Source organism: Eumetopias jubatus, unplaced genomic scaffold (genome assembly GCF_037043125.1).
Source record: "Eumetopias jubatus isolate StellerSeaLion01/CBP00866 unplaced genomic scaffold, mEumJub1_p1.0 scaffold_9, whole genome shotgun sequence".
Classification (NCBI taxonomy): domain Eukaryota; kingdom Metazoa; phylum Chordata; class Mammalia; order Carnivora; family Otariidae; genus Eumetopias; species Eumetopias jubatus.
Genome location: NW_028274815.1, coordinates 122,983,655 through 123,010,250, shown reverse-complemented (window position 1 = coordinate 123,010,250; position 26,596 = coordinate 122,983,655). Strand labels below are relative to the sequence as shown.

Below are 26,596 nucleotides of genomic sequence, written 5' to 3'. Positions count from 1 at the left end.
ATTTGAGCACAGGATCCAGGCACACCCTGCCAGTTCTGTGTAGAGGAAAGAGCCTTGGGTCCCAGGCCAGGTTACCTAAAATCAACTGTATGGCTATTAAGCAAGGGGTCCTGGCCCTTTCTCAGCCTCTCAGACACAAATACGAATTCATTTATTAAATAATTATTGAGTACCTGCCATGTGCCACACACTGTAGAGGAGTTCAGTAAACAGGATGCCCTTCCTTAAATAGGATGTGAAGGGGAGCCACAGGTTAATCGGGTAGTCACAGAAATAGAGCTGCTCTAAGAGTTCTGAAGAAAAGTACAGGGAGCTCTCAAAGTCTGGGGTGGACAGATCACAGGAGACTTCCTGAGTGAGGAACATGGAGCGGAGACCTGAAGAATAAGATGTTGCCAGACTTGTGGAGGTGGGTTGGGGGTGTTCCTGTACATGTGCGAAGGCCCTGTAGTCAGAGCAGACATTGTGCATTTGAGCAACTGAAAGAAGAGCATAGTTATCAGCACAGTATTTGGGGAGGGGAGCATGAGGCTAGACTGGGAAGTGGGTCCCAAACCATCAGATCATGCAAAGTATTGTGGGCTTTGTTCCCTGTTAGTGGTGTCCTGAGCTGATTCATACCAGCTTGCAAGAACAGATTGTTAAATTTTCAGGAATTTTGTGAGCTAGTTGATGCCATGTTGGTAGCTTGAAATTAGTCATGGTGGGAGTATTTATACCACAGAAATCAGCAGACTGTACCGATCAGGGCCTTTTTTCCCTCCAGAGAGCTGTTTGTTAAACATTTAGCAACATACCACTGGTCTTTGTCCTAAAATGACAAGGAACAGATTGATTCCAGAGGGGCGGTGTTTCTGTTCCCCTAGAGTTGTATTCGGCAGAGCTCTTTGGATCTCCGTATCTTTGCAACCATGTCTCCCCTCCCCTGGCTGCCACCTGTTTTCCCCTCCCCACACGCGTATTCTTGCCCATCTCCCACCTCTCCTGAGAGCCCGGTGGGGCCAGCCTCCTCTCACCTTGCCATGGACGAGTTCGCTTCTCCTCTGTGTGACTCTTCTCAGCATCCCGTCCGGAATATCAAACGAGGAATACCAACTTAGCTGTTTTTCAGGCTTGTGAAATGTAGATAGAGCATAATGAACGTTCTGGGCTGCTTGTAAATTACCTTGTATAAACTCCTTCACATCGCCCGCTGCCCCATCTTTCTGCATGTGCCTGTGGATAAACACAATTTTTTATCCTTCTAATTATGTAAAGTTAGAAGAAGAGGGGGACACAGAATAATATTAGCATCTCCCAGAAGGAATAAATACACCATGAGGACACTGCGGCTGAATTCTTCCCTTTCGAGAATACTCACCATAGCTCCTTGCCTCTGCAGAAGGTGGATTTATATCTGGTACAGAAGGGCAAGTGGGGAACACCGCATTCCTAAGCGTCTCAGCCCTGAGCCTCACGTCCAGCCCAGAACCACCATTTATTAAGCACCTGCTGCATACCAGGCACTGTCCGAGTACTTTTTTTTTTTAGAGCACTCTTAGGTTTCAGAGGAAGTGAGCAGAACGTACAGAGAGAGTTCCCGTGTGCTGCCTGCCTCCCTCCCACATTCAGATTCCCGTTATTAACACCTCGTTTCCGTGTGATACATTTGTTACAATTAGTGAACAAGTCTTGATCCATTATTATTAGCTAAAGTCCGTAGTTTAGAGTCTACTCTTTGTGTTGTGCAGTTCAGTGGGATTTTAAAGATGTGTAATGACATGTATCCACCAGTACAGTATCCTACAGAATCGTTTCAGGGCCCTAAAACGCCCCTGTCCCACCTGTTCATCCTGTTCCCAAGTCCTCTTGGCAGCCACTGCTTATTTACCGTGCCCATACCAGAGTGTCATAGAGCTGGAATCACACAGTATGAAGCCTTTGCAGACTCACTTGTGCCCTTAGCAGTAGGCATGTATGTTTCCTCCATGTCTTTTCATGGCTTGATCATTCATCTCTAGACATCACTGGATGATATTCCACTGTCTGGGTATACATTTATTTGTCTATCCTTTCATGTATTGAAGGACATCTTGGTTTTTGGTTTTTGGTTTTTTGTTTTTTCCTAGGTTTTGGCAGTTGTGAGTGAAGCTGCTATAAACATTTGTGTGCAAGTTTTTGTGTGGACATAAGTTTCCAACTCATTTGGGTAAATACCAAAGACAGCAATTGCTGGAATCATATGATAAGAGTATGTTTAGTTTTAAAAGAAACTGCCAAACTGTCTCCCAAAGTGGCTATACCGTTTTGTATTCCCACCAGCAGTGAACCGAGAGTTCCTATTGCTCCATATCCTCACCAGCATTTGGTGTTGTCACTATTCTGGACTTGGGCCATTCTAGTAGGTGTTATAGAGATACCTCGTTGTTGTTTTAATTTGAAATTCCCTAATAACATATGATGTTGAACATTTTTTATATACTTAGTTTTATACACTTATTTGCCATCTGTATATCTTTTTTGCTGAGGTGTCTGTTCAGATCTTTTGCCCATTTTTTAATAGGGTTGTTTTCTTGTTGTTGAATTTAAGAGTTCTTTGTATATTGTGGATACAAGTCCTTTATCTGATATTCTGCAAATATTTTCTCCCAGTCTGTGGCTTGTCTTTTCATTCTCTTAAGGCCCTCACACTTTTCATGCTTACATTTTCTCATTTAATCCCCCCACCCCAGCACTCCATGAGCTACATAGTATTGACTCCACTTTGCTAAGCAACCCAAGCTAAGAGAGATCAATTGACTTACTAAGTGATAGGGCTAAGATTTGAACCCAGGTCTGACCCTCAGCTTCATACCTTACATCATCGCTGTATCCCATTTGCCGCAGGTTAGCCCTCTGGAAATGAATCTTGGTCACTGCATAATAAAATAACCTTTCACAGCCTCAGAAAATAGAGGTATCATATTTGGATGCCTTGCAGAGCCCAGCATGGGTATTTGCATCTAAGTGCCTTAATACAGGGTGGAGAGCCCTCTGTAACCCAACCCCGTGCCTACCGCCTCTCTCTCTTCTCATGTTGCTAATCCCCTCACACTGTGTCCACAAGACAGGAAATGGTTTTCAGCCTCCCCAGTGTGCTTGCTTTTTCAGGAGCACTGTCTTCACTTTCCTCGTACCCTCTGATGGAAGGACCCTTCCTCACTGTCCACTGGTCAAGTCTTAGCCTACTTTAAATTCCTCATTCACATACTACTTCACAAAGCCCTCCTTTCTCCACTTTCTGGACCTTGGAGTTCTACTTCTGTGTACAATCTGTCTCCCGCACGACACCGACAAATTCCTTAAGCATGAGTATCATTTTGATAATACTTCCTTAGGCCATTCAACCAGCCTGCACATAGTAGGTTCTTCATGAATGGATGAAGACAAAATACCAAGAAACACCATCCTCTGGTGGGTAGAGGCCCCTTTCATCTTTAAGAATATTTAACTTAAGTAAGTTTGTTTCTTATTGGTTTTTTAAATCATTTTTGCTTTCAGATTTTAACTTTCGTTTTATGTTAAAGAAAATTCCCTCTCCACGTTTTAAACCAGAATCTCTGTTTCTAGTGCTATAGAACCCAGGGGCAGTCATAACTCAATAAATAAAGGAGATTTTTAAATAAGTCATTAGTGAGACCAATGAGTGAAAGCACAATGTGCATTTTTACTTTTTTAAGGCTTATCGTTTTTGTAACCACTGGTAATGGGGCTTAACAGTCTCAGCTCGGAGTCAGGCGCTGGGCCTTGTCTGACTCCTTGCTCCTGGAGCAGGATGGTGGTCCCCTGGGAGGCCCCACTCCTAGGGCCAGAATACTGCAGAATCTGGGACCAACCATTTGCACGGACTCCAGGAGCAGTGCCTGCTGGATGCTAGAAGTCCAGGGACAGCACCGTGGGTAGATGGAGCAGGGGTTTGGGTTCAGACAGACCTGAGATAGAATCCCAGCTCTGCCCCGTGCAGGCTGCATAACATTGGGAATGTGCTTAACTTCTCTGAGTCTCTGTTTCTTCATCTGTGAAATGGGAAGAATCAACATACTCTATCATCATGGTATTATTGCAGTAATCTACAGAGCTATGTTGAAGAATAAATGATTGAGTGAGATCATGTCTGTAAAGTCTAATACCGGCCGTGAACTCCATAAAGGTGAACTTCAGACTTCTGACTTCACACCCCACTCCCCCCACCACCCCCAAAGAGATGAGTTAGACCTCCCACTTGCCACTCGCGCCCATGAGGAGTAAGAAAAGTGGCATCTGGTATACCTCTGTATCTATCATAGAGCCCGGCACATGGTCAAGGACGAATTTTTTGAATTATTTAATGGATATGAAGTAGCGTCCTGTCCAGTCCTGGGCATGTTTGTCCATCCTCGGACCCATTCCTTGCCTTCTCCTCTTCAACTGACCCGTGGGTTCAACCCATAGGTTGCATTTCCCAGTCTCTTGCCAGCTGGCATCTGGCTGGCTGGCTTTGGCCAAGGACATGCCCTGGTGGGAGATTGGAAGTCAGGGAAAGGAAGAAGCCGGGGTATGTCTCCCACTCTGTCCCAGTTAGACTCCTCCTATAGCAGCGAGAGAGGCTCCTCTTTTTCTCCAGCTCCCACCATAGAGGCTCATGGGCTCCAGTTTCCACAGGGGCCCCAGCCCTCAGCTCTGATAACCTCGCCTCCTCCATCTGCCCCGCCATCCCCCGGGAGGCAACGTCTCCTCGCTAGTGCTGGTCTCTGAGTTACGCAGCCTCTCTCTGGCTTCTCAGCTCTTCCATCACCAGATGGCCAGTTCTCTGGCATTAATCCCCCTGCCATGTACACTTGAAGCCGTTTCCAGTATCCTGCTTAGACCCCTCTTTGGAAGCAGGAGTGTCTGAGCTCAGAGTTCAGAGAACCCGCTCTTTCAAGTTCCACCACTCACAGGCCATGTGGCCAGTCAGTCCATGTGAGCCTCGCTGTCCTCATTTGTAACAGGGCTATGCTGCTGGTCTCCTGGGATCGCGGTGAGAGTCCAACAAGGTGATCCACTCATATGCTCACTAAGGATTTGTGGAGCGCCTGCTGCAGGTGGAGGCACAGGGGATGAAACAGGGAACAGAGTGCTAATGGCCCTGTTCTCGGGGGCTTCCGGTTCGTAGTACTAGATGTGCCTGTAAACTGCAAAGGGCTGCGTATGCCTTAGCAGGAACCCTAGCCCTGTCCTAGACCAGATAGTGGAGGCAGGGACATGCAGCGATGGGTGACAGGGACCCAGACAGCAAGCTGAGCCCCTGCTCCCACCAGACCCAGCCAGGGTGTTCTGTTTGTGTGCATCTGTTAGTGCGTCATAGCGCGCTTTAATTAGTTGTAAAGGATTGGCCCGATTCTTCTGCGCAAGGGTTTTGTTTTGTTTTTTTTTTAATGGTGTTTATTTGACGTTATTTAAAGTAAATGTGCCATTGACTAGACCCTGCAAATCTTGTTTATGCCTGGATTGTGCCTGAAATGATATTCTCCAGAACATGTTTTTAGTTATTGATGACCTCTTTTATAATGATGGAGCCAGCTTCCCTTGAATGGTTGTACTGATAACAATATGTGGCCAACAATCTATTTGCAACAATTCTCCGAAAGGCAAAAGAAAAGCATTTGCACACATGTGGAAAATAGGTAAATTTGCCATTTTTATGCAATAATGAAAACAGAGCATGTTAGTTCATATCCGACACTTCTTGCCTCCTGAGTATTTTGATCTCTCTTGCACTGTCGTGTGAAGAAGGTATTTCTACTGCCCTTTTAATGACAAAATCACTAAGACTTAAAGAAGCAAGGCAACTCACACAGGTGGGTCATAACTAGAACTAGAAGGGCAGGTGGAAAAAAGAGAAGGAATACACACAGTGCTTTTTAAGGCACAGTGATCTCCCTGAGCCTCAGCTGACTCATCTGTAAATGGGGATGATAATGGGGTGGCGCCAGGGGTCAAATGGGAGCGTGTGTGAGAAGCAGCACAATGCCCATACTACTAATGCATGGTAGCTCTGCAGGAGGGCAGTGCTGGCCCCTCACCGCAGGCTCCTTTCTACTCCCACCCCCGCCCCTTGTTTTCTGCTCTCTCTCTGCAGACGACCATTCCCGGGTGAGGCTGCTGGTGCTGGACGGAGACCCGCATTCTGACTACATCAACGCCAACTACATTGATGTGAGAGTCTTCACGGGGCTGGGCAGCCGGGCTCTGGGGTTGGTTGTAGCAGGCTCGAGACCTGTGGCTGTCCTCCAGCCTCCCTCCCCCACAAGGTGGCCCTCCCAGAACGTGTCCAGAGGGGTCTGGGGCCTCCCTGATTTGTGTAATTAGCATAACCTACATTGATTATCCATCGGAAGCTGCATCCTCTTTGGGGCTGGCTGGAGTAGCCTGCTCTGTGGGGCCCCAGGACAGCTGCCCGTCTTGTTCATTCACCCATTAATTCATTTGTACGTGTGTCTGTTTGTCCATCCATTCATTCATTTGAAGGTATAGCCATTTATGCAACACAAATTTAAAAGTCCCTGCTGTGTGCCGGATGCTATGGGAACCATAAAACTAAAAGCGCCATGGTCTCTACCCTTTAAAACCTGAGCAGGAAGATAAGCTATGCACATCAATAATTCCAGGGCAAACTGGAAAGTGGTAAGTGTCATATGTTCAGATAAAATGCTGCAGGAATTCAGAGGTGGGGGGAAAAAAATCGCTTCTTCCATCAGGAATGCAAAATGTGTATGAACCAAAGCTCCAAGCACAGGATGAATTTAAAATTAAAGAGGGGGAAGAAGGGCCTCTAGTTAGAACAGCACAAGCCAAAATGTAGCACCTGGAAGCAGAGAGTATGTAGCAGCTCAGGTTGAGGAAAGCAGAGACCATGTCATGGGACTAGTGGAAAATAAGGTTGGAGCTAGATCATCGGTGGTTTACGAACAAACTTAGACAGCCGGACTTGATTCTGGAGGCAAGAGAACTCTATTGGAAATTTTTGATCATGGAGGTGATCAGGGCAGATCTGAGCTTTGGGATCATTTATCTATCGCCAAGGGTAAGATTAATCCGAGGGAGGAGAATACAGGATTCAGATGCCCAGTTAGGAAAGGGGCTGCTTCACCATGGAAATGAGAGAGTCTGCAAAGGGGGAGCATGGCCACCACGGACAAATGGACGTCCTTTCATAACCCGTGCAAGCCGGGTTTCTCAGGACCTCCGTTGGGAGCCTGGGGGCCTTGACAAATGGCAGAGATCACCTTGGTCCCTCTGACACCCAAGTGTTTCTGTAGACAGGCTATGAAGTGGAATGGTGTGCGCCTGAAATCCCCCTAATCTAGGCTGATCCAGATGATTCATTGATTCTACAGAAATTTATTGAGCTTTGTGGTAGTCATTTGTCTGTTTATTCTCAGATCTATTTCTCAGCCTTCCCCGTTCTGCTTTGCCTTGCTTATCTGAGTATGTGTGTGACAGAGTGTACCTGTGAGTATGTGTGCGTGAGTGTGCGTGAGTGTGTGTGTGTTGTGGCAGGAAGGAGGGCAAGCCGGTCCCGACAGGGAGGGCACTGATGGGAGATTGGAGGGCGAAAGGAGAGCTAGTGTCCGGCTCCTCCCTCACTTCCTCGGGTAGCATATCTGGCAAGGGCCGCATCCCAGCTGTGGCACCAGCTTCTACCAGGCAGACCCACCAGAATTCCCGCCTCTGCCCGGCAGCCCCAGCTCCGGGGTCCGGCAGCTTCTCTGTCTCCCGTCGTCCGCTAGTTCCGGGGGTTGTCACAGTCTCCTGCTGGTGCCAATCTCTGCGTCACCCCTCTGTCCCCTGGTTAGCATCTCAGCTCCCCTGTCACCAATGTCATCAGCACCCCATGCTGAATTCCCTGCGTCTGAAACACCCAGAGTGGTCTCGAGTCCCCACCGGGACCCTGGCTTATAAAGGGCCTTCCCGTGGTCAGGACCTGGGGCTGGAGTTTCAGTGGAAGTCAAGGTAGACACAGTCTCTGTCCCCGTGGCCCTCCCAGGAAAGTTCACAAGGAGATGGCCAGTTCAGAGCAGCCTGTCTCGAGCCTGGACAAAGCACTCTGAGTATCTGCCCGTCACAGCTCCGGCCTCTCCCTCATGCATCTAGTATTCATTTCTCAAACACTAAGCAGGTCCTCCAGTGTCTGCTGGAAATGCAGACCTGAAAAGGGACTCAGGTCTGGTGAGGGAGTTGGGTAAGAAAAGAGACCCTCACAGAGCAGGGCCTGTGTGAACATAAAGGAAAACCAAAGCTTTGGTTGGGGTGGGGTTGGGTAGTCAGGGGAGCCTTCCTGGAGGAGGTGACACAGTGCTGCCTCAGCCAATGAGTAAGAGTCCAACAGACAAGAAGGACTGATAGTAACCTAAGATCACCTCTTGTGTTTCAACATTACTTGACTAGGTACCGCAACCTCACAAAGTAAGTGCTGTTACTACCCATTTCCAGATGAGCTAGCTGAGGCTCTCGATTAGTTATGTAACTTATCCAGGATCACACTGCTAGGACGTAGAGGAGGAGGGAGCAGGAGTCTGAATCAGGGGTGGCTTCCCCACCATGTTCTGCTGGCTTAAATAATAACAGTAAAGCCATGACAACAGCCAGTGGATCTAAATGAGTCACGTTTGGGCCCTGTGGTGGGTGGTTGTAAAGGAGTCAGTTTATGGAGGCCCCTCAATAATTCCCCAAGTTAGGGAATCATCCCCATTTTTCAGAAAGAGAAGCTGAGGTTGAAAGAGGTTACAAAGCTTAGGGCACCTGGGTGGCTCCGTCAGTTAAGCATCCAACTCTTGATTTCAGCTCGGGTCATGATCTCAGGGTTGTGAGATGGAGCCCCCTGTCAGGCTCTGTGCTGAGCGTGGAGCCTGATTGGGATTCTCTCTCCCTCTCCTTCTGTCCTTTCTCTCCACCTCTCTGTCTCTCTCTCCCTCCCCCTCTCCAAAAAAAAGTTTAAGGAGATTACAGAGCCTTAGTAAGGCCATGCATCTGGTCAGCAGCAAAAGCAAACTAGGAACCAGACCAGAATAGCTCCCAGTCTGGGGCCTTTCCTCCTGCCCTCCCCATCTACTCCCAGACAGCACCTCGCATCCAGCACATAGTGGGGACTCAGGATGCAGTTAACCAGACTGAACTAGTTCCTTCCAGTTTCCCCTTGACCTCGTCTACAGCTGAGTACTTGTGGCAACCCCAAAGGCCCACATGGGGTCTGCCAGCCCAAGGTGCCATATATAGCATTTGTCATCTGAGTGGTAACCCTCCCACAAAAGTTACTTTCCTAGAGAGACGCTTCCCTAGATAAACAAAGTTGCATAAGCATCTGACTATAGTCAGAGCCAAGAGGCACTTTGGTACATTACAGGCAACAAGTGAAATTGCTTCAAATGCAGGTGAATCTCTGTGACATCAACACCGAAAACACCTCCCATTCCTGCCAGGTTCTATCATTGCAGTGCATTCTGTAAGCCTCTAAGGATAAGAAACCAGGGGTTGAGGTTAAGATCCTTGCTCAAGGTTACATGGCTAGAATCCTGTTCTCATGCACTAAGGATACCCCACCACCTTCTCCCTCTCAGAGAAGTGGATTGTGCAAATAGGCCAAACAGCCTCTATAAGATGCTGTCTTCATATGTGACATTGGCTTCTGCTGGATCTCAGTGGTTAGAGTCAAAAGGTCACGAGACCAGAGTCATGAATTCAGCTGTTGTGGGGCCTATTGAGTCCAGGCCTTTCTGCTTACTAGCCTTATGATCTTATTTACTTGTTCTGCTGTCTGTAAAGTGGGATAATAATGCTACCCTGGCACAATATGATAACCAACATATCTGTCAGTCTCCCATTAGGAAACAGAGGCTCACTTAAAGGGAGTAACGGGGGGGCGGGCAGGGGAGGGGGTTAGCAAGGTAGGAACAGAGTTAAGGGAAACGAACAGGGTGGGGTGCAGTATCCCTGAGTTAGAAGCAGAAGCCTCTGACAGTCAGTGCTAACCTCAGTGGCCCGACAGGGGCAGATCTAGAAGACATACACCCCAGCCTCCCTATGGCCTGCTTCGGCTCCCCTGTTGGCTGGACCCAGCTGGAAACCAGAAGCCATGGAACCCCATGATGTAGTCCATACAGGTCAGCATCCATCCCACAGCACAGAGCAGTCTGAAAGGGAAAAGTGGGAACATGGTGGAAGGGGGCGGTGGAGAAGACACCAAGCACAAGCACCTCCTAGCACTCTGTTACCAATATGGGGCGGAACGGGGGATGAGGAATCCCATGATTTGTGAGCCTACTGTGTACTCCAGCAAACTTAAAATTCCTGTAGACCTTTTGGGGATTTCTGGCAAGACACACACTACATAGCTTTCTAGGTCCTCACTCTTTTGCCCTGTTCTCCCCGCCCCCCCCCCCCCGAAATCTTCCTGGACATTTGCTCTCAGAAGAGCTAACTGCCCACGCTGGAATCATTTATCCACAATTGGATCTTGACGATCCATTAAAACAACTCCATTTGGATAATGAGCTGGATGGGGCCAGCCCTGTCTGTGTCTCCAGAGGCCATGGTTCTGCTACCATCCGAACCATCCCACTGGCGGGTTTGTTTGCACACCCGAGAATGTATTGGCCACTTGAATCTGTTATAAATTACCAGTCTGGAAATAAATATCGTATCTGGGTCCCCAGTAAGTAACAGATGCATGAGTTCAGAGTGAGATAAATGCGTTTTGGATGCAAGCCTCTTTCCCATTGCTCACAGACGGATGGAGGCAGGCCCGGTGCTGGTTTGCAGTCGATCTGTGTGCTGTGTAAGTGGGACTTAAATGAACTCAAAGTTCTTTTAAGGTTAGGAAGTTTCCTGAACCAGTTCTTGGCAAAGCCCCAGTAAAGCCCCAGTCGAGCAATACATTTCCTTTTATCTCCGTTGCTGAGGAATCTCGTGGTTAGAACGTTTTCTCTTTGGGAACTCGATGGGGTCTTGGAGACCAGAGAGGGCCTTTTGACTCCCATGCAGTGTGCAGACAGGCCCACAGCATGCATGCATGCATGCATGCATGCATTCGATATGCGTTTATCAAGGCTGATGGCCCAGGCCGACTTGTCGGTGCTGGGGACAAAGCCACGAGCAAACCGGATACAGCCCTGCCCTGTCAGCCCTCTCATTCCGCTGCAGAGACAGACAGTGAGCATGTCCATAAACAAGGAACATTCTGCCATTGAGTGATAAGTGCCCTGAAGAAAAGTAAACCAGAGAAACGTGAGAGAGGCCTACATGGTGGTCAGGGGAGGCTCTCTGTGAGGTGACTGACAACCAAGCAGAAGCCTGGCTGGAGGGAGAGAGCAAACCACCGAGCTCAGTGGGGACAGATGCAGCCTGCACAGGGAATGGCCTGTGCGAAGGCCTCTGGATGGAAACATGACTCCTGTGTCTGAAGAAGAACAAGACGGCCTGTGAGCCAGGGGAAGAGTGGTAGGAACCAGGCATGCTGCCGGAGGGGAGGAAACAGGAACGCCACTAAGAGTGCCCCAGCCTCACCTCGGAGACCTGTTTATGCATGTATGCCACCCACTGGCCTTTGCTGAAAGCTGCCCCCAGCTCTGAGTGCAGGCGCCATGGCCCAAGGGGAGAAAAGTACAAAACCGTATTGCAGCTCACATGCTACGTGTTTCGTTGGGCACATGCAGAAGCCCGCAGGACTGCTCAGGAGGCAGGAGTTCTCATTGGAGGGGTGGTGCCGGGAAGCTGGGACATAGGGCCCGTGGAAGGGCATGGAGAGGGACACCTGGCACTGAGGCTAGAGATGGGTGATTAGTCCTGAGCTGGGACATCCGGACATGACTGCACACACCGCGGGGAGCCATTGCAGGCTGTTGGGTGGGGAAAGAACATAATCCGATGTGCACTGGAGAGTTCACTCCAGTCAGAGGCAGATGCGCGGATGGGACCAGACTGGAGGCAGGGAGGCCAGCAAGCGGCCAGTGCTGTGGCCTGGGTCAGGAAGGACAAGGTCTGTAACCGGGAGTGACGATGTGGCTGATGGAAGAGGGTGGGCCTGAGAAACCACATCCTTCTACACTCTAGGGGACTATTTTCTGTTCTGAAACCTACTCGAGAAAATTCCCAGTGTCTAATTCTTCCTGCAAGCTTGGGAAACCCTGTCCATCTTGACTTGAAGGAACAGAGAACTCCTGGTCCCTCTCACCTCCCTTCCTACTTCTCATGTGTCAGAGGGGGCTCCATTTTGCATTAGAGGCAGAGCGGTGAGGTGGGAAGAGCTTCTGATCTCACCATCTCCCAAGCAGTCATGGTAGGCACCCAATAAATGTTTGCCAGATGACAATAAGATAGCATGTATGTTAAATCTTAGACTATAGTGCCTGGTGCATAGTAACTGCCATATAATCTTAATAGAAACACTGTATTGTAAATCTAAGTACCCTCATTTGACGGCAAAAAAGCAACAGAGGCACAAGGATGTTAAGTGTTAGCTCCAGACCACACAACTCCTAAGGGTCAGAGTCAGGATTCAAACCCAGGCCATCGGGTCCAGAGTGTGTGCACACGACCTCCTCCAGCCCTACCTTATTTAACTGTGCTCCCAGCCACTTGTTCATTGGACATTTGTTCTGAGTCTCACACTGTACGAGACTCTATAGAAATTTTTTTTAAAACTTAGAGGAGGCAGTATTTGTCCTCAAGAAACTGATAACTTCACTAAGAAGTTAGCAAACAGATTTATTTAGGTGGGGCTGTTGATTCCTAGGGACTGTGGTTAATCCAGCAGTTCTGGCCACGCCGCCGGCCCTGGCTTGGTGCTGACAGTGAACTCTGGCATCTCTAGAGTATGCCCAGCAATGGGAAGGTACGTACTAGGTATTTAAGGAGCAAGGGGAAGATTGACGTGGAGAAATACACTGGGGGCTCAAAAACAAGTCTTTGAATCGGACAGTGGATCCAGAACTGGAAAGATGCCTCTGTCTGTTTCACCATAAACCATACAGATGGTAATTCTGGCTCATTTCCTGAGTGAGAGGGCCTGGAGGCAGCTCATCCCCTCCCCTCCAACAGGACAGAAAGATGGATCACCAACATTGGAGACAAAACTAGGGATTCATCAACGGTTTGGGCTCGTTTTCTCCTGAGATGGTTAACCCTAAAGCAAAATGGATTTCAGGGCTGTCCATGACCTCTCCTCCAGCAGGGCTCTGTAACTGGCACCTGCAGTTTGGAAAAAGTATCTGTCCATCCATTCGTTTGCTCACTCATGTATTCATTCCATAAATACTATGTCCGATGGTATGTACTAAATGCAAATCTTTGTCCAAAACTTAACTCTACCCAGTATGATAGAATTCCTCTCTGGAACTAGAAGGGGGATCCTCCATGTATCACCATAGCCAGGCAAAAGAGAAGGCTCTGTTCAACCTCTTCCCCAATGATGAGGGTTATGGAGCACAGAGTAACCCCATACCAGATGCGGCAGGGCCTCCTGGGACACTGAAATATACAGGGATATCAGAAACTGGCCTCTGAATCAGAAAGTGGCTTTATCAGCCTCTAAGTCACACCTGCACGGGGTCCTCCCTGGTGAGTGGGACTTCCCATTCCAAGCTCCGCCGTGTGGCACAGAGAGGCACTGTGGCATTCTTCCCCATTTTTTTTCTAATTGTTACTAATGCAAGGGGCCAACGATGCAATGGTTGTCTTCCGTCAGGTGCCCTACAGAGACTCACGGTGTTCTGCACAGTTAGGACCTAGGAAAGACTTTTTGGTGGTTTATGTCCCACAGAAACGCCACAGTTCCTTCTCCACCTCTGTCTGCGTACATGGGCATAAGTAACAGCCACCCAGTTTTGCTTCCAAGGCAAGCCTATATGGGTCCCTTCCAAGTTACTACTATAATAGCTAACGTTCCCTGATTTAATAAGTGCTTGCCATACGTTACTTATTTCATCTTTGCCACTTCCCTGGGAAGTGTCTAATGCTATTCTCATTTTGCTTGTGAGGAAAGCATGTCTTGGAAAGGATAACTATTAATATTATGGTATTTGCGAGCTTTGACTGGAAGCCCTTCCCTCTGCTTCTCTCCTGTCATCCAGGGATACCATCGACCTCGGCACTACATTGCAACTCAGGGTAAGTGCTCTCCTTTTCCTCGAAGGGGTCCTCACCCTTCACTGGAAGAGAGGAATGGGCTTCTGCCAGCAAAAAAGTCACACAAACATAGGTCCTTGGGAGCGTCCATTTGTTTGGGAAGGAAAGAGGTGATTAATTCAGCTCTAGAGGGGAGGGATATGAGTGAGAGATGAAGGAGATGTCGCTAGGAAATGGCACAGGCAGGGCAGACCCAAAGCCTCAGCCTCAGGCACATACCCTCGGGATCCACCATCCAAAACTAGAGCTGATGGTGCCTTACCTCCTTGACGAATGTGTGCCTAGAAGAGAGAAGTACTCAGCCATTCTGGAGAACAACTTGGCAGTACATTATCAGAGGCTCAAAAATGATCCTACCTCCCAAACCCTTTGGGGAGGAAATCCTGTGGATAATTATATATGTGGACAGTGACATATACAAAGATACTCGTCCCAGTGTTCTATCTAATAGGAAAAAAGTGAAAAATCTTAAGTGCCCAACAGTTGGTAGATTGCTTAAATAAAGTGTGATGCTTCTATATTATAGAAAATTATGCAGTGAACACGTACCATGCTTGGTAAGAATTTTTAAGAGCATGCAAAAATGCATATAATGATGCATATAAAAATGCATATAATTGCTTATTACAGAAAATGTATATGTATAAATACATATATATATATATATATACATATACAGAAAAATGCTATTCAGATTTTTATATCAAATACATGTATTACTTTTGTAATTGTAAAAGCAATGAAGGCCCAGGGAATTGAAAGAAATTTCCAAGGAAATTGCTTTGGACTCTCAGATCCTATCTCCCTTTCCTTGTCATTTCTTTTCCCTCCCTCCTGTTTGGGCTCCAGAGGAATGCTCCTTGTGTTTGTCAAGCTCAAAATCAGGCCTCTACTGTTTGCACTGTGAGCATCCGGCTCCTGGCAGCTCTCTGTTCTCCTCTCCGCCCCCTGCAATCCCAATTTCCTCCCTGTCTCTCACTGAAGTTCTGGAGCCCAATTTTTATGAAAACTCCCTTAAGCTATTTTATTAATCCATAATACAGTCCCAATAAGGTGATGGATGGGGGGCAAGTGGGGCTGGGGGACAGCCTCTGAGTAGAAGGACAGCGGAGGGAAGAGGAAAGGCTGTGGACATTTCCATGGATGCTGTAGACCATGCTAGTTTGGAATGCCGCTTTGCTTTTCCATACTCTGGCCCTGGTCTCAGTGACTCGGGTGTCCCGGCGAGAATCATCCGGCATCGCTCTCGCTCACCTGTGCGGAGCCCGGACCGACCAATCAGGAGGGACGGCCTCTTGGCTGCCTCCGTGCACTTGTGGTCTTTGACCCTGTCACCTTCTCTGTCGGCAGGTCCGATGCAGGAGACCGTCAAGGACTTTTGGAGAATGATCTGGCAGGAGAACTCGGCCAGCATCGTCATGGTCACGAACCTCGTGGAAGTGGGCAGGGTAAGCCCCTCCCGCAGTTACCTGGACAGAGGTTGCTGGCCCTGCCCTCCCGAGCATCTCTCTGTTCTGTGCCTTATGGCATGTGCCCCCACTCAACACTTCACCCTCACAACGACCTGCGTGGGAGAAATCCTCACCCCTGCTTCCCATTCGGGGAATATAGCCTTTCCCTCCGCGTCATCCCTTCCTCCACCCTCGCTCCGTTGATGATGTCATCTCATACCCTTTGGGGAAATGAAAGCCATCAGACATGAACGCTCATCTTCACACCACAAAGCCACAATCCTACTTGCATCTACAACCCTCTTCTCATTCTTCCCCTCTGTTATCAGGGTGAACCATAAAACATGGCCGTTTTTGTTGACCCAAATGGTAGACTATCTGCTGTTTCTATGGAAGAAGTGACTCTTGCCCTTTCAAAGGCAATCCCAGTGCCTTGTATCACAGATTCTATGCAAGAATTTTCTCATTTCCCCTCTCACTCGAAGAGTAACTCTTTTTCTCATTGCTAGATTATTCCCCTGAACCTACGGAACATCCTGAGTACCTTCCCCCTGAAAATACAAAACAGGCAAATGAAAAGGATTCTCTTCTCCCTACTTTTCTGCCAGACTCTAAAGACTCACACACAGGCTCTGTTTCTCCACTCCAGTCTCTTCTCCCCTCTCCATCCCACCCATAGTGAGACGGTCAGTATCACCAGCATCCTTCATGTTGACGAATCCAACTGCCACTTCTTTCTTCTCATCGAACTCAGCCCCTCAGAGCATCCGACCCGTTGCTCCCTTACCTCTAAACCTTGATATTCCTCAGGGTTCAGGCCTTGGTCTCCTGCTCTGCTCTATCTCAACTCTCTCCTACGTCGTCCTTAGCTACTCCTAGGGCTTGGATATGGGACTGCTATGCCCAGCTTGCTTTTGCTCACTTCCTAAACTGTGGCATGTGGGTGGGTGGGCTTGCTGGGTTGAAAGGCAGGGTGCACAACACTAGAAGGAAGAGGGCTTCTCTACTTACCATAGGAACTAACCGAAGAGTGGGCAGGTAAGTTTTTGTTTTGGCAAAGAACTAGATAACCCATTAAAATAAAGAGTCCTGGCCTCCAAGATCATGGGAAAGAGAGAATCTGGGCTGTCATCATAATCCAGGAAAGGGCTGTGGACATCTCGTGGCCTCATAGGGTTCTAGGGCCAAGAGAGACTTTATCCTTGAGCTCACTCTCACCTCATCCCTTCCCCGGCTTTACAGATGAGGAAACAGGCCCCGAGGGGCTGGAGCATCTACCCCTTAGTCCTCCAGCCAGAGCCCGGCCACGATCTCTGACTCTTAACTCTCATGCTAGTGTCGTGGCCCCTCCACTCACAACCGCTCCCCAAGGACCCAGGCCCAGGGAGCAGCTACTGTGGACAAAAAGGCCAGGCTAGGATTTAAGAATTCGGAGGCAAATTCCAGCCCATTCTATAACATGTCTCATCTTGGAGACAGATTCCCTCGATGGACAGTTCGTGAATCTAATTTGGATTTGGGGAGGGAACAGGGGAGCAGTCTCTTGACAGAACTCCTGCTAGGAGCCAAACACCATGCCTGACTCTCCCTGTGCATTACTTCATTTTGATTCCAACAACTGCACGAGGCAGTGTTTCTGGTAATTACTCAGGTGGCCTGGCTTTGCATCCTGGCTCCATCCCTTCGTGACTTTGGACAATTTTCTTAGTCTCTCAATGCTTCTGATTCCTCATCCGTAAAACGGGGTGATAATCATATCTGTAAAGGTTGTAGTGATAAGCGATTAAAATAATACAGGTAAGAACACTTAGCAAGCAGTTTGAGACACTATAAGCTGTCAGTAAGCTTTAGCTATCTGTATTAATAGGAAGTTGAGCCTCAGAGAGATTTCAGCACTTTTTGGAAGCTTCACAGCTGCTAAGCGTTAGAACCAAGCAATGCATCCGTTTGCCTGTCAAGCCTGTTGCGCTATACCAGCGTTTCCCTAAGTGGGTTCCATGGGATGCTAGTCTGCAGGATGCCTAGTGAGAAGAGGGTTCCATGGTTAAATACGTTTGGGAAATGCTGTGTATTGTTTGCCCCTCTCGGAGAGTCGAAAACACATTAGCGTTAGCACGTTCAACGAGCTGAGGAGTCTTATAGCAGAGCGGCCTGTTTAACTTTGTTTAATCCAGCATTTCCCAAACTCATTTGACCACAAAACCTTTTTTTGTTTGTTTGTTTTTTTTGTTTCTTGTTTTTTTTTTACCTAACACCTATTAGCACCCAGCGGAACACACTGTGGGAAATGCCACTCTAGGCCGCGCGGCGTCCCCCGGAATGGTAATGCTTTTGTTCTTTTTAGGGGAAAACAATGATCTCTTTCTCGTCCCGCGGAGTGTGACCTAGAGTCCAATGTGGGACTGGCTTGTCACCGGCATCTGCACCCACCGCCCGGGCAGAGAGCCGTTGTGTGGACTCTTCCCTTTTAGTCCCGCTCCTCACATCCTTCTGCCAACCGAGAGCCTTTCTCCTTCCAGCCCCCAGTCACCACCTCTGAATAGTAATGGCCCTCTCCCCACCCCTCTGCTTCCACCCCCTCACTGCTTCCCACTTTTATTCTCATCTCTGCTCCACTGACGCCGCCCCGCTGCCCCACCTGATCTAGCAGAAAAAGGGCTCAGCCAGAGGTAGAAAACTGGCCCCGTGACCTGGGACCAGGTGTCTGACCTCCAAACTTGAGCTCTGTTTCCATCTGTAAATGGGGTAATACCAGCTGCCTATCTCACCTTGATCACTTCGCTCACCTAGTACGATAATGGACTTGGAGATTTTAAGGAGCTCTGCCAAAGAAGGTACTACCATTATTCCTAACGGCTCCAGGGCCTTTGGGAGCGGGCGTGGCCCTGTGCAGTTTGCCAGTCCCCGGCCAGCTGACAATCCCTTGGACCGAAATTCCACCCAAATCGCCCTCGGGTTTATCAGACCAGGAAGGCCGGACGAGGCGGCTGCTCACGCTCGGCCACGCCCTCGTCCATCCTTGTCTCTGCCCTTCCTCACAGGTGAAGTGTGTGCGATACTGGCCGGATGACACGGAGGTCTACGGGGACATTAAAGTCAGCCTGATTGAGACAGAGCCCCTGGCGGAGTACGTCATACGCACCTTCACCGTCCAGAAGGTAAGCTTCCCCATGGCTGCGGGCAACCTGTGCCCTGGACAAGCCAGCTGTTCGTTCATCCAGCACACTCGCTGAGCGAGGGTCTGCTCTGTGCCCACCCTGTGCCTGGCTGCAGGGACAGATCAGCAATCGAGTTGGATGCGGATTCTGCTCCAGAGGATTGCCCACCCCCTCTAGCGGGAGGGACAAACAGAATTCAACAGACAAATAAATGGACTGATGCCACATGGTGATAAAAGCCATGGAAGAAACCTGCCATGAGTGCAGACAGGAAGATGAGGTGGTCAGAGAAGGCTTCCTGGAGGAAGAGACATTTAGGCAGACAAGGATGGATGAGAAGGAGCCAGCTGAGGGAAGAGCAGGAGGAACCCTATGCCAGGCAGAAAGAAAGAAATATGCAGAGTCATGGGGAAAGAAGATTGCAACGTGTTCCAGGCCTGTGGTTCTCAGCTGGTGGTGATTTTGTCCCACAGGGAAAGTTTGGCAATGTCTAGGGACATTTTTAGTTACCAAACCTGAGGATGGAGGGTGCTGCTGGCATCTGTGGATGGAGGCCAGGGATGCTAATCAACACCCTGCAATGCACAGGACACCCCAGGCCCCAAGAACAATTATCTAGCCCAAAATGTCCATGATGTCAGGATTGAGAAGTGCTGGTCTAGGCACTGAAAGGAGGCTGGCAGGGGCTTGATGAGCAAGAACGAGATTGCAAATAAGATTTATCGTTTAATTCCTATTATAATGATAGCTAACATTTATTGAGCAATTACTAAAGCAGGTGCTTTTCATTGCATACATGAACTCACTCAATCCAACAACCTCTTGGAGGAGGTACTATTATTACTCCCATCTTACAGGGTAAGAAAATTAGGCACTGAGCATGTGTGTCAATTGTCCAGAGTTGCCCAGCTGCGAGGTTGATACGGGGCACACTGCTCCCGGTAGCCCCCTCTCCAAGCCAGGTGCTCCTAAAGGCCTGCATCTGCAGACTCAGGTGAAAAGCCAGGAGGGAAGGGCACTTCTCCATGACAACGGGTACATCGACATGGCCTTAGGTTGGGTTCCTTAGAAGCAGAGCCTGAGACAAGGATTTGGGTGCATAAGGTGTATCCAGGGACCACTCTCAAGAGAAACTTACAGGAGAGGGAGGGAAACAGGAGAGAGAAGGAGAGGGACCTGAGCAAGGACAGAGTCTTCAGCAGAGTCTAACCTAGGCCTGATCCATGGAAGCTACCAGAGCAGGACCTGCACCACAGATTGGCCCCCTTGCCTCGATCAACTCACTGACTGTGGACCAGCCACTGAGAGGGCATCTCTGGCGCAAGTTGGGTCCCGTCAGCTGAGGGCACCTCTCCAGAAAAGGGGAGTCAGTAGCAGCCAGCACTCCTACAGCTGAGGCCTGGGGACACAGGCCACAGCAGAGGACCTGGCAGGGCCCCCATCCCGTCTGGCATGTATGCAGTTAGTCCAGGGAGTGAGATGAGTAGTAATGGGACATGGGACTTTTGGTGCTAAAGCCAGGATGGCCCTGGGCATACCAGGACGTTGCGTGACGCTAATGGAGGAACAGAGGACTCCTTTGCCTCGAGACAGGACCAGCTGTGTGGTGGAGTTCATGAGCCAGAGCTCCCACGGGATCCAGCTGGCTTTGGTCTCCAGCTGAGAGCACACCCTCGCTTGGCTCCTTCTGCTGCCCTGTCCCACCTCCCTCTCTTCCTCCCCTTCTCAGACCCATCCTGAGCCCCACACCTGAGCAGGGAGGCCTTAGAGAACTGCAGGCAGGCACTCAGCAAACACTGCCCAGGTCGTTAGCTCAAAATCAGTTCCTGAGCCAGGGATCCAGAAGTAATAAACAGAAAGTGGTGTCCGCCCTTGAAGAGAGCACAGTCCCATCAGGGAGGGAGGACCCCTGATCCATGACCACAGTGGAGGTGGTGAGGGCTCGAACAAGGGCTTCCCGGGGCTGAGTTGACCTGGAGAATGGAATGAAGAACTGAATGTTCCTGGAGCTGTTTCCTCTTCTGCTATTTCAGCTCGTCCATGAGGTTCTTCATCTGGGCCTTTGTTCACTCCCACCTGGACTCCTGCCCCAGCTTCCTATGGGGCTCTCTGCCTCTGGTCTCACCCCATCTCGGTTTGGGTTTCTGGGAAGCCGACCCTGAGGCAGGGCTTTGGGTGCGCTTGCTGAAGCGGGAGGAGGAGCTCTGAGAAGGGGAGGAAGAGAGGGAGGTGGGACAGGGCAGCAGAAGGAGCCAAGCGAGGGTGTGCTCTCAGCTGGAGACCAAAGCCAGCTGGATCCCATGGGAGCTCTGGGTCATGAACTCCACCACACAGCTGATCCTGTCTCGAGGCAAAGGAGTCCTCTGTTCCTCCATTAGCGTCACGCAACGTCCTGGTATGCCCAGGGCCATCCTGGCTTTAGCACCAAAAGTCCCATGTCCCAGGAAACCCCTCAGCCCTGGGCAGACTCACCAAGTCAGCTGGTCACCCTGCTGTCCCGTCAGCCCCTGAAGGCCAGCTACCCACCCGCAGCCCCACCCCCAGGGGAAGCAGCTCCTGGCGGCTGAGCAATTCTGTGAAGAAGGGGGGAGCTGTGGGTGTCTGCAGCCAAGACTCAGGAGCTGGGGATGGGGGCCCTGGCCCAGGAAAGGGGATCTGGGAGGGCACCATCAGTGCCTTCTGCACTGCCCGCCAACATACCCACTCAACTCTAGGCTGCACATAGCAGCCAACACAGTCCTCCCAGAATACAAGTGTGATGATGCACTTCCCCTCTGGGCCACCTCCCCAGAGCTCCCCAGCGAGACCCGGTGTGAGATGCAAGGCCTTCCAGCAGCCAGCACTCCCCCAGTGCCTCCTGGGGGTACCCTGTTTGTGGTTCTGTGCACGTGCCGTGGCCTGGGCTGCCTCTTGGACTCTGAGTTCCACCATCTCTTCTGTTGGGCAACACTCAGGACTCAGTGTGTCATAGTGACTAGCAGTGCAGACTGTGGGGGCCGACAGCCAGGGTCCAGACTGGGTTACAGCTCACGAGTTGTGTGACCTGGTTGTGTTCCTTAACCTGGCTTAACCTCAATGTCCTCATCCGTAAAACAGATAACATAAGGACTAGTGGGAGGATTAAATGAGTTAATACACCGAAATGCTCAGAAAAGTAACAGGCATGCAGTGTGTGCTTAATAAATGTTAGCTATTATTTTCACTGTTAATGTATTTCAAGACTCAGGTCATGCATCACCTCCTCCAGGAAGCCTTCTCTGATTTCTCCTTCCCCAGGTGGGGTTACCTGACGCTCCTTTAAGCACTTTAATAGGATTATCCACTTAGGAGTCTGCCTCTCCAGCTAGACCATGAGCTGCTCCAGGGAGAGGACTGTGGCTTTTGTTTCTGCCTTCACAGTGCCTAACACAAGGCTTGGCACAGATAACCCTCGGTGAATCTTCCTTAATTGAAAGAATGATCAAACACTCTTCCTATTTGGTGCTCTCTGCATATCTGCGGGAGATTGCAAGGTAGGAGAAAGTAGGTAGGGGCCCCGCATAAGCACAGGCCCCGAGGTGACACCTGACTACAGACTGGGCAGAGAAGTGCCCTTCGCCTGCAGGGTGTCAGTGAGGAGTGATAGGACCAGAGCCCCAGGCCCCAGTGCCCCCATCAGTCAGAGAAGCTCTGCTTTTGTTTGTTTCCTGTCTTATAATTCTAAATAAGAATCTAATAGAGGAGTCCGACACGTTTGTTTTTTTTTTTTTTTTTTTTTAATTTGAAAGCCATGGAGACAGTGAGGGAAGCAGACCCCAGTCACTGAAAGGCCTTGTGTTCCACTGGAAATGACTTGAACTTGGTGTTTAAGACCAACCTTTCTCTGAGTCTGTTCTGCTGAATAGAAGTCCTATGACACCCTTGTCAAAAGGACAAACACTGTGGGTGTGTTATAACGCCCCCTTGGGGATGGAGAATGTACATGAGCCCACTGAAGGCTCTGAGAAGTCCTGCAGCAAAGGCACTACCTCTACATTATCTACTTCCACGGCTCCCAGACACAACAGATCACAGGAGTCACCCTGTGTGGCAACCCTTGCTCATCCTGGCAGGGTCCTGCCCTCCCTGATGGCAGGGAGGCTGGTTCCTCCGTGCGGCAGCCGTGCTCCCCATGGGTGCTGGGCGGGCATGTGGGGGTGACAGCTGGAGGAACAGAGGCCCTTTCTCTCCTCAGAAAGGCTACCACGAGATCCGGGAGCTCCGCCTCTTCCACTTCACCAGCTGGCCCGACCATGGCGTCCCCTGCTATGCCACCGGCCTCCTGGGCTTTGTGCGCCAGGTCAAGTTCCTGAACCCCCCCGAGGCCGGGCCCATCGTGGTCCACTGCAGGTAAGCAACAGCCTCCAGCTCCAAACAAGGCTGCTTCTGCAGGGCTGCTCTCAGGGAGGGAGACGAAGTCCTTCCAGCGGCCTTTCTTCTTTGCCTTCAAGACTGCCCTGCCTGTCCCCAAGTTCAGCCCAGGTCCCAAGGTCTGCTTGGGACAACAACAACAGTAAAGTAATAGTAGCAGTACCAGTGGGTATCATTACTGTTGCCCTGAAACAGTAAAGCCCTCTGGGGACGTGGGCTCACACTGACAGCGTCTGTTACGTGTGCACTTGGCACACTCCTCATGCAGCCTGGAGGGGTGGGCGTTAAGCATCCTTCCCATTCTACAGATGAGAACATTGAGGTGCTGGGAAGGTGGGCCCTTTGCTCGGGGCACGCAGGTGTAAGCCAGCAGCGCTGGGAGTTGACAGGCTTTTCTCCAGTCGCTCGCCCTCGGCTGCTTGCCACGGCAGCGGGGCACCTCCGTGGAAGCATGCTGCTCTTCAGTTCTGTTATTTTAAAAACTCAGTTGCTGGCCTGCAGGCTCCTTAACCAAGAGTAAATGGACAGCGCCAGGCTTCACCTTATTATGGAGAAGAGGTATTTTCAGCTCTGACCTAGAAAGTCACATGGGGAATGACTGGCACGTTCTCCAACCCTCCTAAATGGAGATGAAGTGTCGTGTCAAGGGCATTAAGAATTGGACCAGACCTGAAGGCCAGCTGGCCCGCACACTCCTGCCTCCCTCTTCCAGTGTGACCTTAGGCCCAGCCCAGCTTTTCAGACCCTGTGTGTTCTTGACTTACGCCTGCCCTGGCAATGTCCACGTCAGTCAAGGTCTTGAGTGAAGCCAAGGAGGGACTCCACAAAACTGCAGGCCTCTCAGGGCCAGCCCCTTGTCACTCAGCATCCATTTACCCTCCCCACAGGAGCAGGTGGGAATTAGAGACCCCATTTCACAGATGAGGTCACTGAGGGTTGGGAGGTAATAGTGGCCGTCAGCCCTGGACTCTCTAAGTGTTTTGCATATATCCTCTGCTTTACGGCTCATGACAGTTCAAGGACAGTAGAACGTTAGCCCCCAAGTCCTGTGTCCCAGAGAGCAGCCAGAGCAGGAGTAAGGGAGGAAGGGAGACGATTTATTAGGCTCTCCTTGCACGACGGCTCTATGTCTTTCCTCCAGAGCCAGTCCGCCTAACACGCCTGGCACAGTGGTCCCCACTCCTGGGACCATGCTGAAGATGAAATGTGCTGGCTGCCATATCCTCGGTGCCTCGGAGAAGTCCTGACATCTAAGAAGCACTTAAAAACAACTACCGTTCTCTGCCTCTGATACTGGTCCGCTCCCCAGACTGTTAATTCTTCAGAGCAGAAACCATGTCTGCTTATCTTCATACCCACCCCCGATCCCACCATCTAGTGCATACTGGGTGCTCAATAAGTACTTGTTGAATATAAGTAGCTACCATTTACTGAGAAATTGCAACGTAGCTAGGCATAGGGCTAGGTAATTTACATGCACTGGGCTCTTTCGGCATCATTTCGTGCAATGTACATGTATTGTGCTATCAATGCTACAGGGTGGGTCTATTTATTATTGTCAGCCTCATTTCATGGTTGCGGTTACTGAAACCCAGAAAGGTTAAGTCATTTACCCAAGGTCACACAGCTAGTAAGTGGTTAAGCCGGGCTTGGGTTCCAGGGGTCTGACCCCAAATATGATAAGCTCAGTTGTTATGTGAGGCTGAAATACAGCTCAAGTCCTCAAGAGAACCCGGCAGGGAGGCAGGTTATATGTGTGAGGCTTATGGGCACCAGGCAGGTTGTTCACCCATGGTGGATCCAAGATTCAAAACCAGGTCAGGATGCTTGTTTCCCCTAACACAGATGGAGGAGGACACTTCAGGAAGATGCCGATGAGTGGCTGTTTGTGCTCCCTCCCAGACCCCAGGGCCCAGGCTGCTGAGACCCTTCTGGGGCTGGGGGGGTTGAATTCGGGGCAGAAAGGTACAAATACAAGTCAAACTTCACTCACTTAAAACCATGAAATTTTACTAAGAACCAAGACTGCTTCCCATGGGTTTGTTTTCCAGGTCATTGTGGGTGACAATCCTGCCTGGATTTATGGTCAGCCAGTCCTGCTTTCTTCCTGCCCCGTCACTTATTTCCCTAGGGGAAGCAAGATGTGAAAACACAGTCAGCATGGGCCTCCTTGCTAGTCTGGCCTTCACTTTCTAAACTACGTGCACTTAAGGCCAGTGTTCTGTTTGTCTCTGGTTCAGAGCCATGCCTGGAAACCAGTGCTGATGGGGGAAGGACAGGCCGTGGTCCATGGGTCATGCTGAGTTCTTTTGCTATTTTGTACTTGGTTTGAGATTTTCCTAAAGGAAGCCACCAGTGATCAGAATTGACTATGTATCAGAATCGCAGTATGTCTCCCAGACCAGGGTCTTGGGACTGTCACCTATTCCAGTTGAAGAATGCTCCTGGCTCACGTTCCTGGGAAAACAGATGCCCGTGGAGCCAAACCTGGGGCTTGCGTCATGGGACCTGGGACTCACTCTCTGTCTCCGGGCCTGCTCAGAGGATCTGCCTTCCCACATCTGCCCACATCTCTCCTTCCTTGTTTCCATCCGTCAGCCTATTTGCTGACAAAGGGAAATAGACAGAAGGGGGAGTGGGGAAGACATGTCTATTAGGCATCTCCAGCGTGCCGGGCACCATGCCTTATACGATACAGACGGATTAGCTTCACCCACTAGAGGAGGAAACAGTGTGCAAACGTGTTGTCGAAGCATGTGTTTTGTGCTACGACTGTTATTAGGAGTGGATGTCTAAGAGCACAGACCCGAGAGCCAGATGGCATGCCGGCTCTGTGACCTTGAGCGAGGTCAGCTCTCTGCGTCTCGCTTTTCTCACCTGTAAAATGGGGTGAGAAACTTCCCAATGACCTCACAAGGGAGCCAATAGGTAATGTTTGTAAAAGCACTTAGAACAATGTCTGGTACTTTGTAAGCATTAAGTGAGTCCTTGCTAAATGAGGACAACAAAAGTAAGCAGGTTCTGCTAAAATAGCCCCCAATGCAAGCATTGCTCTCCCATTTTACAGAAGAGAAAGCTGAGGCTCCAAGTTCACTTGCTTGCTCAGAGTCTCCCAGCAGCACTAGGATTCAGACTGTTGTGTCTGACCTCTGCAGCCTGCTGTCTCTTTGCAGGGTCCTTGAACAGGGCTGAGTGGTTGGGGGGGGAGCAGGGAGCCTCGCCTGGGCTAGTCCCGCCCTGAGGTCCCTAATACAGACACTGTCCTCTCTTCCAGTGCGGGAGCCGGAAGGACCGGCTGCTTCATCGCCATCGACACCATGCTCGACATGGCCGAGAACGAAGGGGTAGTGGACATATTCAACTGTGTGCGTGAGCTCCGGGCCCAGAGGGTCAACCTGGTGCAGACAGAGGTGAGTCCTGGGGGACTGAGCTGGGCAA

At 50.0% G+C, this 26,596-nt stretch overlaps 1 protein-coding gene across 1 annotated transcript in view; it reads left to right on the top strand.

The window, feature by feature from the left end:
• Window positions 1–26,596, top strand: part of PTPRT (protein tyrosine phosphatase receptor type T) — an 856,863-nt gene that overhangs the window by 792,499 nt on the left and 37,768 nt on the right. Inside the window, exons 20-26 of the mRNA XM_088026646.1 lie at window positions 6,119–6,195; window positions 14,106–14,142; window positions 15,511–15,608; window positions 17,874–17,933; window positions 18,653–18,769; window positions 22,983–23,137; window positions 26,433–26,568. Coding sequence (XP_087882772.1) covers window positions 6,119–6,195; window positions 14,106–14,142; window positions 15,511–15,608; window positions 17,874–17,933; window positions 18,653–18,769; window positions 22,983–23,137; window positions 26,433–26,568 — 680 coding nt within the window. The remainder of the gene's footprint in view (window positions 1–6,118; window positions 6,196–14,105; window positions 14,143–15,510; window positions 15,609–17,873; window positions 17,934–18,652; window positions 18,770–22,982; window positions 23,138–26,432; window positions 26,569–26,596) is intronic.